The sequence below is a fragment of the Amblyomma americanum genome, chromosome 9 (genome assembly GCF_052857255.1).
Source record: "Amblyomma americanum isolate KBUSLIRL-KWMA chromosome 9, ASM5285725v1, whole genome shotgun sequence".
NCBI classification, from domain to species: domain Eukaryota; kingdom Metazoa; phylum Arthropoda; class Arachnida; order Ixodida; family Ixodidae; genus Amblyomma; species Amblyomma americanum.
This window is the reverse complement of record NC_135505.1, coordinates 78002594-78019570: the sequence shown is the minus strand read 5'-3', so window position 1 is coordinate 78019570 and position 16977 is coordinate 78002594. Positions and strand designations below refer to the sequence as shown.

The 16977-nt window shown below is 50.8% G+C and overlaps 1 protein-coding gene across 1 annotated transcript in view; it reads right to left on the bottom strand.

Moving 5' to 3' along the window:
• LOC144103441 (uncharacterized) overlaps positions 1–5825 on the bottom strand; it is a 58257-nt gene extending 52432 nt beyond the window's left edge. Inside the window, exons 1-2 of the mRNA XM_077636156.1 lie at positions 4654–5825; positions 4290–4310 (exon numbers count right to left, since the gene is read on the bottom strand). Coding sequence (XP_077492282.1) covers positions 4290–4310; positions 4654–5825 — 1193 coding nt within the window. The remainder of the gene's footprint in view (positions 1–4289; positions 4311–4653) is intronic.
• Positions 5826–16977: the final 11152 nt, after the last annotated feature.

Here is a 16977-nt window from a genome sequence, read left to right as displayed (position 1 = left end):
TGCTTTTCTCGGACACAAGCTGGGGATGGGCCGTATCGCACGAAAGACGACATCTTGGACAAAATACAGCAGGCCCAGACACCGATGACCAAGAAAGAGGTACAGTCGTTCCTGCGTTTAACGGGATACTACAGGGACTTTATTCCCGATTATGCCCACATAGCCGACCCGCTTGTCAAACCCACTAGGAAGGGGGCAAGCAAAAAGCTGAATTGGACTGCTGAACATGAAAATGCATTCGTGATGTTATAAGGGCATATGGCAAGACCGCCCGTTCTGCTTGCTCCGAATATGGGTAAAGAGTTTGTGCTTCGCACTGATGCACTAGACCGAGCTTTAGGAGCCGTACTCTTGCAAGAAGAGAATCGCGTGCTACATCCGGTATTTTTTCAAGCAAGAGACTATCGGCTAGTGAACGCAACTACTCCACCGTTGAAAATGAACGTTTGGCGGTGGTGTGGGCGGTAAAGAAATTCCACATTTATCTGTATGGGAGACATTTCAGGATTCAGAGAGATCATCAGTCGCTTGAATTCTTAACCAAGGCCAAAATGAACAATAGTAAAGTTATGAGATTAAGTATGGCCTTGCAAGAATACACATTTCAGGTGGAATATATTAAGGGCAGAGATAACGTTGGAGCGGACTTCATGAGTAGAGCCAACTGAACAGCTCTAGGTATCTCTGGCATATATCTTGTTGTTGTTGTGTTAATGTATCTCTGGGATTATCTTGTTGTTGTTGCTGTTGTTGGTGTTATATGATTATACAAGGGAGTGTGTTGTGGACACGAACATGTTTATTAAGGACTCTGTGCGGACAGCGGCAGTGGTGTGTTAGTGTTCTGGAAACGCAATTTGGTGTGCTGTGTTAGTGGTGTGCGTTTGGTGTGTGCTGGACCTCTTCGGTGTGGTGTGTGCTGAGTCCAGAATCGCCACAGAAGATAGTCGGTTGGCTGGATGGCTTGGAGGTGAGGGTGACGTGAGCAGTTTTTCATGGAAAAACTCTTGAGGTGACCCTTGTCACATATATTAAGGAGCCTAAGTTAAATTTTAAAGGAAAAATGTGTAAAGAAGACGATGCGAATTAACCGAAGAATAAATAAGAGGAAGAAGAAGCATTCGTTGAGGTGGAGAGATGTGATTGGTGGAGAAGCATTCGGTGAGTGGAAAGAGATGATTGGTGGAGAAGAGAAGACGACGACGACAAAGCTCACGTGGACTAACATCGAGGCTATAGAAGGGCGAGTGAGAGCGAGGCACAAGGGGGAACAGCAGAGAAACGGAGGCTCCGGCAGGTCAGGGACACATCGGCTGGAAGATAGCGACGCCGGCTACTGCTCCGGTGAGCTCGCGTTCTACGACATCGCATCGTGGACTTCCTGCCGTGCTTGAGCCCGTTACAGGGAGTCAACAGAGGACGCTACCACCTGCTACGGCCAGGGGTGTCTCCAGTGCTGTTGCCAGGTGGTGCCCCCAACGCCAACAACACCGGCGTCACCTCCACGGGCGCTTGGACCGGGAGCTTGTACGACACAGCCAGCGACGCCGCCAGCGACGCCAGCCCAAGCACGTCGAACGCCGCTAGAAACGCCAGCCCAAGCACGCCGAACGCCGTCCCGACGCCGGCTACGGGATCCATAAGCGCCGCAGCCGCACCGAACCAACCGTGAGCACGAACGCCGACCACGAATAGTAGAACGCTAGTAGTAGACGCTGGTAGTAGTGTGCCCGGGTCGTGTGCATTTATAGCCTTTGTGTTATGTGTTAGTTTTGTGTTCTAGTGTGTGTGTCACGTAGTGTGTATTAAATGTGCGTTTGTGTGGGTACACCTGTAGCCTAGTCCATTCTTTCGGTCCGAGTGTTCTCCGGAGAGATCCGTGACAGGAATGGAGCATGCGGTGGTTCTAGCGGCCGGAGAAGACCAGCTGGTCGTTTAGAAGGTCTTTTCCGTCTTTGACACTCTCGACAAGTTTCACGTAGTGACGGACGTACTTGGGAAGTTGCGGCCAATAATACTTCTCTTGAATACGTGCAAGTGTTCGGCTGTAGCCAAGGTGACCGGCAGTAGGATCATCGTGACAATCTTCAGCCACGTCGTCGCGCAAGTCTTCTGGCACAACAAGACGCCATGACCGAGGGCTGCTGTCGAAGTTCTGCTTGTACAATACGCCGTGCAGAATCCGGAACGTCGGCAGAATACGCACGAAAACGCGGGGCCCACGTCTTCATGGCCTTCCAGGTGTGCAATCAGCTGACGAATCTGAGCATCATTGCGCTGCCGAGCAGCCATACCAGCCGTGTGCAATGCCCCAAGAAAGCAGTCCTCGTCGTCATTATCGCCCCCTGGCGCCGGATTCACGGGGGCTCGAGACAAACAGTCAGCATCATGATGTTTGCGGCCGGATTTGTAAATGACTGTGACGCCGTATTCCTGTAGCCGCAGGCTCCACCGAGCAAGGCGACCTGCGGGGTCCTTGAGATTGGCGAGCCAGCACAGGGAATGGTGTTCGGTAATGACGTGAAAAGGGAGACCTTACAGGTAGGGCCGGAATTTGGTGATCACCCAGATGGCAGCGAGACACTCTTTTTCAGTTGTCGAGTAATTGCCCTCCGCCTTCGAAAGAGCTCGGCTGGCATAGGCTATAACCCGCTCGGCGCCGTCCTGGATTGGCAGAAGCTCTGCCCCTAGTAGTTTGTTGCTGGCGTCCGTGTGGAGTTCAGTGTCGGCATCTTGATCGAAATGGCCTAGTATAGGAGACGCTGCAAGGGCGTGCTTTAATTGGCGGAATGCTGATTGCTGCTCCTCGGTCCACTCAAAGGCGACGCTATCCTTTGTAAGACGGTAAAGTGGCGCTGCGATCTGGGCGAAGTTGCGAACGAAACGTCTGAAGTACGCGCAGAGGCCGAGAAAGCTGCGGACAGTCTTCTTGTCGGATGGTGCAGGGTAGGATTCTACGGCAGCCGTTTTCTCTGGATCTGGCTTCACACCCAATTGGCTGACAACGTGGCCTAGGAACTTCAGGTCACTGTATGCGAAGCGGCACTTCGAAGGCTTGAGCGTGAGTCCGGCGGTTAGGAGAGCTTGAAGAACCGCTTTAAGGCGCACAAGATGGTCAGCGAAAGTGCTGGAGAAGATGACAACGTCATCCAGATACCCGAGACACGTCTGCCACTTCAGTCCGGCGAGCACAGTATCCATGACTCGTTGAAATGTCGCGGGCGCTGTACACAGGCCAAACGGCATGACCTTAAACTCGTAGAGCCCATCCGGTGTTATAAATGCGGTCTTCTCGCGGTCGCGCTCATCCACTTCAATCTGCCAGTATCTACTCTTCAAGTCGATAGACGAAAAATGGCGGGCATGACGGAGACAGTCGAGAGTGTCATCGATGCGAGGTAGTGGATGCACGTCCTCCTTGGTCACCTTATTGAGTCGCCTGTAGTTGACGCAAAATCGAAGGGTCCCGTCTTCTTTCTTGACCAGTACTACACGGGCGACCCACGGACTGTTGGATGGCTCGATGACGTCGTCGTTAATCGTTTCGCCCACTTGCTCTTGTATTGTTTCCCTCTCCTTCAAGGAAACGCGGTATGGCGGTTGGCGAATCGGGGGCGTCGCGGCGTCGACAATAATTCTATGCTTGGCGACGGGCGTCTGGTGAACTCGGGGTGTCGTCGCGAAACAGTTGTGGTATCGATGCAAAAGCGAGAGCAGTTCGCGTCTCTGGGAAGGCTCAAGCTTGGGATCGATGTCCAGGGGCAACGTTGTAAGGTCACATGACCCGGGCGGGGCGGCCTCCTCCTTAGGCAGCGCAGCAGCTTCGCTAAGTTCGTACAGTTGGGCTATAACTACCCCTTTCGTCAGGTGCTGCGGCTCGTTCCTGAAGTTGGTCACTAAAATGTTGGCACGCCCACGTTGAACTTTGGCGATCCCTCGCGCTACCCCAATGCCCCGCGAAAGCAGCATCTGGACACTTCCTTCGAGAACGCCTTCGCCACGTACGGAGGTATCGGCTCGGACCGGCAGGAAAACGGTCGACAACGGCGGCAAGTGAACATGGTCGGCATCAAGATCCATGGCAGCGCGGGGGGGGGGGGGGGGTCGAGGAGGTATTGGTGATGAAGAACGTGTGCGGAGGGTCAACTTGTTCCGCCCTACGTCGATTACAGCGTCATACTCACGGAGAAAGTCCATGCCAAGAACAACGTCTTTGGAGCAATTCTACAGGATCATGAATGTGACTGGGCACGTCTCACCTTGAATCTCAACGCGGGCAGTGCACTTGCCAACAGGGTTTACGAGGTGACCTCCCACGGTACGTATGGGCGAGGCGTCCCACTGGGTGGTAACCTTGCGAAGACGCCGAGAGAAGTTTCCGCTGAAGACCGAGTAATTTGCACCCGTGTCGACAAGCGCCGTTACTTCACCACCGTCGATTAAAAGGTTTACATTGCTAGGGGCCACAGAGCAGTCTTCGCTTCCAAGGGTGCCATTAGTCGAGCGGGGACATTCCAACGTAGGCGGAGGTTCTTTACTGCGTGCAACACCGGCAACGCCACCTCCAGGCGTCGCCGTACTTAATTTTCCCGACGTGGCGAAAGACTCCCACGGCGAGATCCGCGAGAAGGGGGTGATGATCAGCGAGAGGGCGGCGACCGGAAGGTGCGAGATGAAGCTGACCTTGGCGATTGAGAGCGTCGAAGGTAGTCCTGTATATCGCGGGGATGTTCACCGTGGCGGGGGCGCGGATCAGCCCGGTTGAAACCTGGAAGGCCGAGTTCGCGGAACGCGCAGTAGCGGTATAAGTGGTCAGGTTCACCGCAGTGGAAACGCAGCAGCCTCCGGTCTGCAGTCCTCCAGATGTCGGTTTTTCCGCGGCCCAGTGGTTCCAGGTCCAGGCATGCATCAGACGGGGGCACGAACTCGTGGCGTCGAGAGCCGGAATCGGCAGCGGCCTGATACTGACGATGTACGGGAGGTGGACGACGGACGGCGGCGGCGTAGCTCAGAGATGGTTGGTCGGCTGCAGCTACAATGGGTACGTCTTCGGACGCCAGCGCGTGTCGCAGTTCGTCCCGAGCAGCCGTTGCGATGGAGACAGATGCAGGCTGGTCAGGAGCTGGGAACAGCCTTTTCAGCTCCTCTCGGACGACGTCGCGGATAATTTCGCGAACATCGGCCAGGCCACCACCGCTCAGGCCGGACGAAGCAAAACTTGAGACAACAGGAAGGGCGCTTAGTCGTCGAAAGTGACTGGTTCTTGTCGCCAATGCGTGCTCGATGTTGGTAGCTTCAACGACGAATTCGGCTACTGTGGTAGGAGGATTACGGACGAGGCCTCCAAAGATGTCATTCCAGATACCCCTCATCAAGGCCCGCACCTTCTTCTCTCCAGTAGCCCGAGGGTCAGCGCGGACACTCAGACGCAGTACGTCTTCGACGAAACTTCTCACGCTCTCGGTGGGAGCCTGGATACGAGTGTGGAGCAGATCTTCAGCATGCTGTTGCCGATGCTGGTTTGCAAATGTGCGTACCAGTTCGCTCTTGCATATCTCCCATGATGTTAGCGACGCTTCGTGGTTCTCGAACCAGTATTTCGCCGTCGCATCTAAGGAGAAATACAGGTTCTGTAGATATTGGTCGGGTGTCCACTCATTATGAGGAGCTACCCGTTCGTAGTGCTGGACCCAGCATTCAACATCATCAAGTCCATCGCCACGGAACGGAGTGACAGATCTTGGGGTGACAGGCACGTAGACGATCCTCGGCGCAATCGCGGGGTCGGTTTGTTGTAACTGGGACGGCATAGTGGCGTTGGTCATCCTAGATGGCCTCGATCCCGCGGGCAAGAGCCCGAATTCCGGCGCTTGGCCTTGCTGCCGTCGTCTAGCGCGAGTCGGTTCCTCCGGAGGGCTCCAGGAAAACCCGACGGCCGGGACATAGTACCAGGCTCCAATAGCGAGGCGGGGTGTGTGTCACGGGATGCGTACCCAGCAGCTCCACCAAATGTCACGACTTGCTTGACGTAGAGGCCGGCGGCAAGCACAGCTGGAGATAGCCGGAGCACAAGAACACACGATCCAGAACGCAGGTCCGCCAGCAGCAGCGTCGTCTTCGGCACGCGGCAATCTCACTTCAAGTTTATCTTCGCTACAATATTTGCAATCACGCACTCTGTCGGCACTCGTGAGCCACTAGCATATCTGGTACAACGGTATACAGATAACACGCCAATACCGGGGGAAAGTACTCAAGTAATTCCCGTGTGAGAGGCCAATGGGTCCACGCCGCGGAGGGTAACTTTAGCAGATGCGAGTAGCCCCGTTTTGAAGGAATTAACTGTAAACGACGCCACAGATGTGTAATGCAGGAGCTCCGACACGCACTGCTAATGCAAGGATCAGCACAAAATGCCCCTACGGCCGAAAGGGCTCACGTCACAGGTTTTAGAGTTTTTCAGTTTTAAAGCGCTTTCTCCAATGAATACAAGCGCCACTGGAATGTCATTGGCTAAACAAAGATCCGGTCCTCAACCCGGGGAGGCTAAAGACATTGCTCTAAGACTAAGGGTAGATTAAGACTAAGTATCGCTTCAACAATAAAAGAAAAACCACACCTGGCCAGAACCCCAACGTGTGGATCGGCCTCACCGTAGAAGACCGAAGAGGGCGTCCAGAGGAGACAACAAGATCGAAGACAAGAAGAGCGGCAGGAGCCGGCAGTCACAGCTTAGCACATCCTGGGCTCACTCGCCGGATTGGGATCTTGGTGTTATTTTTCCTAGATAGGACCGCTTCTTCTGTCCAGTTCTTCGTTTGCTTTTCCCTCTGTTCTTGCAGTGAGCATTTTTCATCGGTTTCCCGATAATATCGGACATCCAAACATTCAGCCATCTTCTTCCCACAGATCAATTCCCATAATCATTGCATAATTGATTTGGGAAGATAAATGTTCAAACTTTGTGCAAAGGTGCTGATTTTTTTGTTTTAGTTACAGTGCACCTTGAAGTGCTGAGGCATTGCAGCAGCGGTCGCAGGTTTCATGATGCAATAGACAACGTAATATAATAACACACACACTGTTTATGCCTTGAAAAAGTTTTAACTGAAAATGGGGAAACGCGACTGTGAAAGATTAGAAACTACAAATCTGGTAAATCGGGCCGCCAAGGTGGCTCAGCGGTTATGGCGCTCGGCTGCTGGCCCGAAAGACGCGGGTTCGATCCCGGCCGCGGCGGTCGAATTTCGATGGAGGCGAAATTCTAGAGGCCCGTGTACTGTGCGATGTCAGTGCACGTTAAAGAACCCCAGGTGGTCGAAATTTCCGGAGCCCTTCACTACGGCGTCCCTCATAGCCTGAGTCGCTTTGGGACGTAAAACCCGAATAAACCAAACCAAATCTGGTAAATCACCTCGACCATCTGCTGGTCTTTCTTTTTGCTACACGTGTGGACTTTTTGTAGTAACAGGATGCAGGCAGTATTACAAAGTATAAATACAAGAATGAGGCAGTGGCAGCCACAATTGAGGGCCTTCTGTTGCGCTCCGGGACCACCGGTACACCGGAGCAGTCGCTCTATCAACTGAACTAACCGGGACGGCAAGCGGTGGTCTCGAATTCTAACCCCATACCAGAACAAATTTTTCTTTAACTAGGAAGTTTCTGAGCAAGCTGTATATCTTTCTTTTTAGCCGCAAGGCTGACCTTGGGTGGATGCCAATGAGTAATTACTCTAATATTACAGACCTGCGTATAATCAAACAAAAAGTAGGCTGTCGCTGAATGTTGCTATCAATCTGCTTTCCCGCAGCTTCTAAAAATTTTAGACCGGGTATTAGAATATTCGCCCGAAATATTGCACAAAGTAATCACAGGCGCTGCAGCCATCTAAATTTGACGTCGCGTACAACGCTTTCTCGGGCTATTTCAAGATTCCGTGCTTTTATCAAATATACACCATTAAGGCCGTTTTCCGTCCTTCTTTTGAGACAGACGGAAATCTGCGGTAAAGAACTTCTATGCACTGCTTATCACTCCCAACTGTTAGACCAACACACGCAGACAGGCATTGCAGATACGAAGGATATCATTTATCCAAATCTCTCCAAATTCTACCAGTTTCTTTGGATGCAGCATAAATTCAACATACAGACATTTCAAGTACTTATAAGGCCAAAATTACCATAACTTTAATGTTGGCAGAAAAATATGGGCGGCACACTATACGTTCGTGCTTTCGGTAGGCTATGCAACACACAAAAGGACTGGCCGCTGAGGGTGATAAGAAGATTCCTGTGTTCGGTTGTTCTTATCCCCAGCGCTGGCTTGTAGCGGCCTCTAAAACTGATGGAATACCTTTAGATATAGAATGGGTACAAATATCCTACCTTGACTTTTCGCTCCCGGTTCGATATCCTAAACAAACACAGGAAATCCAGTTCCCCCTTGCCAACGCAACCTCCGGCGATGACACCACATTTCCGCACGATGACACCACTTATAGAGCGATATCAATTCTTTGCCGAGCGCACTCATGGTATTGATGCGACATTTCTTCATCAGGTTCTCAGGCGCATTCCATCCGATACTTTGAGGGGATGTCGTAGTCGTTGTCCGAGAGGTGGTTGGTTGGATGGTTGGTCTCAAATAAAGATGGCGCATACCCAAAACGGGGCAGTGGCGAAGACACCCGACAGGGGCCGAGAGGGCCGACAGGTGCCTGAACCGCGTTGCATCTTATTACTCGCCGGCTTCCATGGCTTCAACCGACGACTTCTGCGGGTCCAATTTGATCTACAATAACGACGGCATGCGGTGTCGGCCGGGTATGGCCCAAAAAATGCATATCGGGCGGTTGACCGACGTGAGCCATGGAGTGAGTGAGTAAAAACTTTATTGAAAGAAAGTGTAGATTCGTGGTCAGTAAGTGAGGTCCAGACCATGTAGGTCTCGTACCGCACAGGCCCATTCGACAGCCTTGACTTGAGTGCCTCGGTCGTCGCTGACCTTTACTGAAAGCCACGCGTCAGGTGAGGGAGCAGCCATGAGATCTGGGGCTGGGGGATGTGCTTTACAGTCCCAGATTATGTGGTCTAAAGTAGCTTTTGCACCGCAGAAGCGGCAGTTAGGGCTGGAGGTTGTAATAAATATGAGCGAGTACACATTTGGGTTGGGGAAAGAGTCAGTTTGTAGTCTTCTCCACGCCACCTGCTGCTCCCTTGACAGGGAGGGGTGCGGCGGCGGGAACTGCCTACGTGCGAGTCTAAAATGGGTGGTGTGGTCCTGATAGGAGGTTAGCGCTTCACCGGTTGCCTGCGGGTTCGGACCGTCTACTGCTCGACCGGCTTTAACTCGAGCTTGTGCGTTGGCGGCCTCGTTTCCGGGGTTTCCGGCGTGCGCCGGGACCCATACCAGGTCAATGTCTCGGAGGGGGGATGTGTCTAACATTTTCCAGGATATTTCTGGCCGTGAGTGAGATGCGGCCTTTGGCAAAGTTCGCAATGGCATATTTGGAATCGCTAACGATGGTTGTAGCGTCCGTAAAGGCGATAGCAGCTGCAATTGCAGCTTCGTCCGCGGTTTCCGCGTTCTTGGTAAATACTGTAGCGGCCATGAGTGGAGTGGCCGGGTCCGGGTCCTGAGGATGAGATACCCCACAGATGGCGAATCTATGGGGGCTGTCTTGGTAGTTGGCTGCATCGACGTAGATGACGTCTGGAAGACTCTGCAAGCGTCGATGCAGAGCTCTGGCTCTTGCTTCCCGCCGACCCTGTTGGGTTTGCGGGTTCATGTTCTTGGGTAGAGGTAATATTTTTATTTTTTTTCGGATATGGCTAGGAACTGGGCCTGGATGGTCCGCCATAGGCTCCCCTTCGATGCCAAGTCTGTCCAGGGTGATTCTGCCCGCTGCAGTGCTGGAGAGTCGAGCCGTCTGTGTTGTTAGGTGGGCATCCTTAAGTTCAGAAAAGGTATTGTGTACTCCCAGGGCGAGGAGTTTCTCGTTGGCTGTGAATTTAGTAAGGCCCAACGCCGTTTTGTATGCATGCCGTATTAGGGTATCGATCTTTTGTTCTCCTTTCTTGAGAGGGAGATATGGGAAGGCATATGTAATTTTGCTGATGACGAATGCTTGAAGGAGTTTGTATAGGTCGTGCTCCTTCATGCCTCGTCTCTTGTTGGCGATGCGCCTGATCATGCGCGCCACCTGGTGTACTGAGCTTTCGAGTCTCCCCAGTGCTACAGTGTTGCGGGAGGTGTTGGAGATGTGAAGTCCTAAGACCCGTATGTTCTCCACTTCATCTATGTTTTTGCCTTGGATCGCAATGTTGATGGGGATCCTGTCTTCAGGTTTCTTGCTCCGCCGTACGATTAGGACTTCTGATTTTGGTTGGGAACACTCGAGGCCGGCTCTCCTTGCCTCCAACTGAACCGTTTCAGCCGCTGCTTGGAGAGCTTCTTCAATTTGTCCATCGGAGCCGCGGTTCGTCCAGATAGTTATGTCGTCTGCGTACAGAGTGTGATGGATGTTTTTAATTGCGTTGAGCCTGTCTGGAAGCTTGATTAAAGCCAGATTAAAGAGGAAGGGTGACAAGACTGCTCCTCGTGGTGTCCCTCTGTTTGCGAGCCTGATTGGGGTGGATTTCAGTGGTCCAACGGTGATCTCCACCGTTCTATTTTCTAGGAAGGCTTTAACATAATTGTACGCCCGTTCGCCTGGGTTGAGGTCGGCTAGGTGTTTCAGAATGGTATTGTGTGACACGTTGTCGAATACCTTTTTGAGATCGAGGCTCAATATTGCTCTTGTGTTCTTAATGGAGGGGTCGAGTATGTCACGTGATAGCTGGAGCATGACGTCTTGGGTGGAGAGTCCTCTTCTGAAGCCCACCATGGAGTGTGGCATGAGGTTGTGTTCTTCGGTGAAGTCCCGTAGTCTGTTCAGAACCACGTGCTCCATGAGTTTCCCGAGACAGGATGTGAGGGAAATGGGTCTTAGGTTGTCCACGTTGAGTTTCTTGTTGGGTTTTAGAATAAATGTCACTCGGGCATGTTTCCAGCTGCTGGGAATGATTCCTGTCTCCCAGCATACGTTGAAGTAATCTGTGACTGCAGTGACACATTTCAGGTCCAGGTTACGGAGGACCTTATTCGTAATCAGATCTGGTCCTGCCGCTGAGGTTGTTCTAAGCTGGCCCAGCGCTGCCCAGACTTCTGCATCACTGAACGGCTCGTCCAGCTGCGGATTTGGTTGTCCCGAATACTGTGGGCTCGTTTCTCCGTCGTATGCGGTATTTAGGTATTTGTCCCTGAGGAGGTTCAAGAAGTAGTGTTCGTCCCCGGGGTGTTGATGGATGACTTTAGCGAGCTGTCCTTGCGCAGCCGACTTGGACTGTGTGGGGTCGAGAAGGTGGCGGAGCAGGTACCACGCCCTCTTACTACCCAGTTGTCCGTTCAGGCTGTCACAGGTTTGATACCATTGTTGCCGGGTAAGTTCTATCGCATATTGTTCAATTTCTCTTTCGAGTTGGGCGATTCGACTTCGTAGCCTTTTCTTGAGTCGCTGTCTCTTCCACCTCTTCATAAGACTATTTTTTGCCTCCCACATGTGTGCCAATCTTGAATCGAGGTTAGTTGTGCGGCGTCTGTTGTTATTTCGCTTGTGTGCGACTCTACATCCTTACATATTGATTTAACCCAATCTTGGATGTCTTCAATTTCAGTCGGGGCCGTTTGATCCCGTTCTTTCCGAAATTTTTTCCAGTCTGTAAATTTCGTTACCTTCCAGCCCTTCTTCCGAATCTCGGTGCGAAGGGTAATGGCCAGGATGTAGTGGTCGCTGTTTAGATCCGTCTCTGTGTTTCGCCAGGCGGGGTTCTGCACATTCCTGGCTAGCGTGAGGTCCGGGATGGTGTCTCGGCTAACGCTGTTGCCAGTTCCGGTCGCTGTGCTAGGATCGTTTAGTAGCGAGGGTCCTAATCCTTGGATTTTGTTCCAGAGGATGTTGCCTTTCCTGCTTGACTTCTGGTATCCCCACTCTACGTGTGGCGCGTTGAAGTCGCCCGTAATCACTAGCTGCCAATTCTTGGCTAATTTCGTGGTGGACTCTAGTAATGCCGGGATTTCTCTGGATTGATCTTTTGGGGAGCTGTATATGTTAAGAACGTATAGGCTCCCCTGCCTCTTTCTGGCGGGAATATTTTCGGTGAGCGTGTAGTCTGCTTGAGAATCGTCGAATTCATGTTGAATTGCCGTGAGTTTGTTACCCACTAGCGTGGCTGTTATTGCTGCTTTGTGTGGTATAATTTTTTGTGATATGGTTTTGTATCCCGGTAAACTAACGGGTCCCATCGGTTCTTGGATCGTAATAATGTCCTTTTTGACTTCTAAGTTTTGAATATAAAGCTGCAGATTGGATTTTTTGCCTCGAAAACCTCTACAGTTCCATTGCCAGATGATGATATCTTGATTACGAGCTGCCATGTTGGGGCACTGTCAGCTGCGTAACGGCGCTCGCTATTGTGCTCACTTGGGCTTGTAATGCCTTGATGGCGTCCATCATTTCTTCTCTGGTCTGTTGTAGGTTCTTGGCGATATCTGTGCATGTCGCGTCTAGCCTATCTGCTCGGGCTTCCAGTTTGTTGACCCTCTCATTCTGCTGGAGAGCTAGCTTGGCTTTAACAGCGAAAGTTGACGTCGGTTGAGACGCCGCGTCTGTTTCAATTCGCTTCTTGGGATTCTGGGCCTCTTGCTGGTATTTTGGGGCCTGTCTTTTTTGAGCCTTCGGTTGTTCTATATCCGTACCCGCACCTTCGGAAGGAGGGAGGGATTGAGACCTGTGATTAGCGGTTGTTGCGCTTTCAATGTGGCGTTGGGTTTGCGTGAGGCTCGCAAATTTACTGCCTAGCTCACTGATCTGGGACTGCATGCGTTCTATTAAAATGGCTTGCAGGCGGCTGCACAGGTCTAGCAAAAGTGCGTGGCGATCGTACCAGGGGAGAAAGTTACGCATATGCCGGGAAGGGGCCGGGCAAGCCACGGCTTCGGCATAGGGACGCAGCGCCGCAAGAATGCGGTGTGGCGCGAAGATGTTAGGGTAACTCTGCGGCGCAGCGCTGGGGGAAGGTGGAATAGGTCGCCCGTCGGCAACGGCGCCAGCCATAGGCAGCAGACTCAGTCGACGCTCGCGCTCTGGCCACCAGCGATGACGACGATGGACGGTAGTGCTGAGTCGTCCCCATCTTCCTTTTCCAATGATAATTTTAAAGTGGTACCCGGATCATTTCGGACATCAAAACAGCCAGCCGTCTTGATCGCATATCTCACTTCCCATAGTCATAACAAAATTGATATCGGCAGATAAAAGATCAAACATTATATAAGCAGCAGTGCTTTTATTGTAGTTTAGTTTCCAGTCTACCTTGGAACGCTGAGCTGTTACTGCAAGGGACGCCATTTCCAATATGCAATAAATCGCATGATATGTGACAACACAAAATGTTCATGACATGAAAGAATTGTTATCTGAAAACCGCAAACACGACAGTAAAAAAAATGGAAACTGCAGATATGGTAAAGCCGTGGCAATGTACTGTTACTTCTTTTACTACACGTGCGCACTTTTGGTAGTAACATGATAAAGGCAATTTTACATAGTATAAAAAGAGGAATGCGGCAGTGGCGACCTCAGTTGTGCACCTTCTGTCGGGCTTCGTGCGCCTGTGAATATCGGTCATTATGACTTCAGGCTGTGACAGAACAGCAGTAACATATTCTTCGTCCAGTGGATCTTCTAACTGGAGTTAGTTCGCTCTCCGAGAATGGAAACAGTTCACCCCCTTCACCCTCGGTGTTCCCCTGCGATACGGGCGGTGGCCTCTTTTCTGAAAGGCAAGCTTTGGAAGGGCAGCGGCTCAGCGAGCATCCGGTGAGGCTGCGAGCAAAGTACAGCTGCTCCTTCTGCCCTTACTCCACCGATGACAGATAAGCCGAGGTTTGATACTGCATTGCGCTTTGCTATTGATTTTTCGCATAGGACACGAACAGTGGTAGCGTTAGACTGAAGCGAGCATCAACAAATGTTTTGCGCTCATTGGCACACGTCTACCTATATATACAGGTGCAATACGAGTCGTTTTCAGGCATATCGCTAATCTAAGTAGGAGGATTAGTGTGATAGCTTGGTTTTCTTTTCAGTCAAGACGCAAATGCGCTGTTAAATCTGATTGCACGTCTTCGTATTTTACGGCAAAGCGTTCATATATAGCTTGTCTATTCTTTCAAAAGGAAATAGTGATTGAAACAGCGTTTTTGCTTCCGCGACAGTTCACGTCGTTACGGAAACGCATTAATGGTTAGATCCGGAAAGAAAGAGCTTCTGTAGTAGCGGCCGTTTCCTACAGAGGGGGGCACCACTAGCGTCACTGCACATGAAAGGGATGCAACCATCCATCCATTCGGCGAATAGTGTGTTCCTTTGCTCATATTCTCCCTCGCTGCTGAGTCGAGAGGTCTGCCATAAAATTCAGGGCAGGACATATTTTTGCGGTTCGGAAGTATCAATGCTTGCATCATATTTTGTTATTTTAACATATATAATGTAAAATATGCTAAATGCGTTTTTGAGCGCTGATAAAAGATTCATAATGCTGCATCATGGCAGTGGTCTCTGCTCCAACAGGCAGCAATACGCTTCTTTCGCAGCCATGTAAACGCTAATACATCTAGGTGAACTGTCTCATGTGGTATTTGTGCAATGGAATGATTACTTCTCGCTTCGTCAGCTCAGCCGGCGGTGAGGCTGTCTTGCTCGGTGTGTCAATCCTTCTCCTTCTGTTGCCTTCTTTCCCTAGGTCCAATTTCCAGAGGCACACACTGACCCACTCGGGCAGGCGGCCTTTCCTGTACGACGAATGCGGGAAAAGCTTCACAGAGCGAAAGAATCTCGTCGTGCACCAGCTGGTCCCCTCAGGGGAGAAACCATACGAGTGCGGCTACTGATGGGTTCGCTTCGGCAGTTTTCAACTGGAAGCGTCACTGCAAAGAGCAGCACTCTACTGGTGGGAGCGTTTCGTCATTTGTTTTTCCGCACTGCAGCAAGGGCTTTTCCCGGAAGCACAGCTTTAACACACATACCTAAAGACATATCTGGAGGAGAGACGCCACACCACATGGCATGCAGCTCCGGAACAAATTCCGGAACCACAGTCAAGCGAACAGATACGAAAATGGGAAGCGCAGCCTTAAATGCCATCCATGGATATGGACTTATATACAATCCAGAACAATGACGCCATGCACGTGCGCTTCCGCCGCGGTTCAACTGAGAAATACGAACCACAATACAATTTAAGGGACTGACTTGAAATCCACGCGATGGCGTCTGTGGTCTGGACTCCAGAGCGGGCCAGGCTTCTGTAGCCCGCAGGAGACTTCCTTGTTGATACAGTTCCCGTTGCTCGAAATTCATTCCGCTATGTTCGCCTTTTTCTTGCTGTTTTCCTCTTCGGGAAATATTTCATGATGGTGCTTTCGTTATTCGTAACTTGACTGGCTCATGTTTGGTTTTGTAATAGCGTTACTCTGTTCAAAAATTGTTTATTCACGCTTTTGTTGCTAATCGACACTCCCACATTATATAACGTCTTGGTTTGTTGTTCGAAAAATGATGTTCCTTGCCATTGCAGCCATAAAAGTTACTACACTAATTTAAAAATCTTTTGTAGTTCAAGGCAATTAAAGCCACAGCGGAGTATCTTTTTTTTTACTTTTCTGGAGCGCTCCTTTTCAATCTTTCGCTGTGCATAAGGGCATTTGCGGCCGTCCGAATTGAAACGCCACAGCCACCATATTCTTTATAGGCTGCATTAAAATTTCAGTAGGGAAGTATCTACTAGAAAACATCTGAAATGACCGCTTTGCTACCATAGTGCTCAGCAAAGTCAGCCACAAAAATTCAATAAGGACGGGTATCAGGCAGGGTGACACGACCTTGCAAATTCTAACCACCACCTGGTTACACAAGGCATAGAGAGGGCTGTGTTTGGAGCAGTTGACGATAAGAGGGAGTGGAGATTGACTTAGTAGTCTGAGCTTCGCTGATCACATTGCCTTGCTAACTCACTCTGGAAATGGGCCGGAATGCATGATGATGCGTTAAACAAGCAGAGCAGAGCGGTGCGTGTAGAATTACTATGCAGAAAACCAACCGAATGGTCATCAGTCTCTGAATATGCAGCTAGGTGCTGGAAGTGGTAAGAAAATACGTCTACTCAGGGCAGGCAGTCACCGCCCTATCTGAATTACGATATGAGTCACCCAACCGTAATAACTGGCCTCATCCACCTTGTTTTGCCGGGCCATGCATTTTGACGGTGATAACCTGTCCTCCACATCTTGGTCGCAGATGCCACTGAAGATAGCGGGGTCTTCTTGACGTAAGGCGTGAGAACAGGTGACGGGTGGAAGCGAGGCTGGTTGCTGGTAGCTCGTCTCAGCATTAGGAACGGAAACCTTGCTACTGCGGTTTCCAGTGCGGCGTTCTAGGTGATTATCGACGCACTTCCACCAACTTAAGAGTGGATTTATTGACTGGTCACGGCGAGCGACAAACACTGGAATCATTTCCCACCAGTACAAGACAGCCAGCTGGATACAGCAGGCTCAGCCCGAGGCTCGCGTTCTAGCCGCCAGCGATGATAACGAAGTTTGGAAGTGCTGAGTGGTCTTTATGTACTTTTTACAAAGAAAATGTTTAAGCTTGCGTTTTTACCACATCTAGAGACTCTGGCAAACGGGTTGTTTTTAACACCTCACTTCATTGTTTTTATTTGCTCCTTGTTATTTTGCCGTGTTGTGTGTTGGCCTTAAGCGGATCATTTCACCTTTGTGTTTTTGAAAGGCTTTAATGGTGTTTTTAACGTCTAAAATGTCTCTGGTGTTCATTTTATGTATGATTTTAACATTTTGCCGTGTTATTTG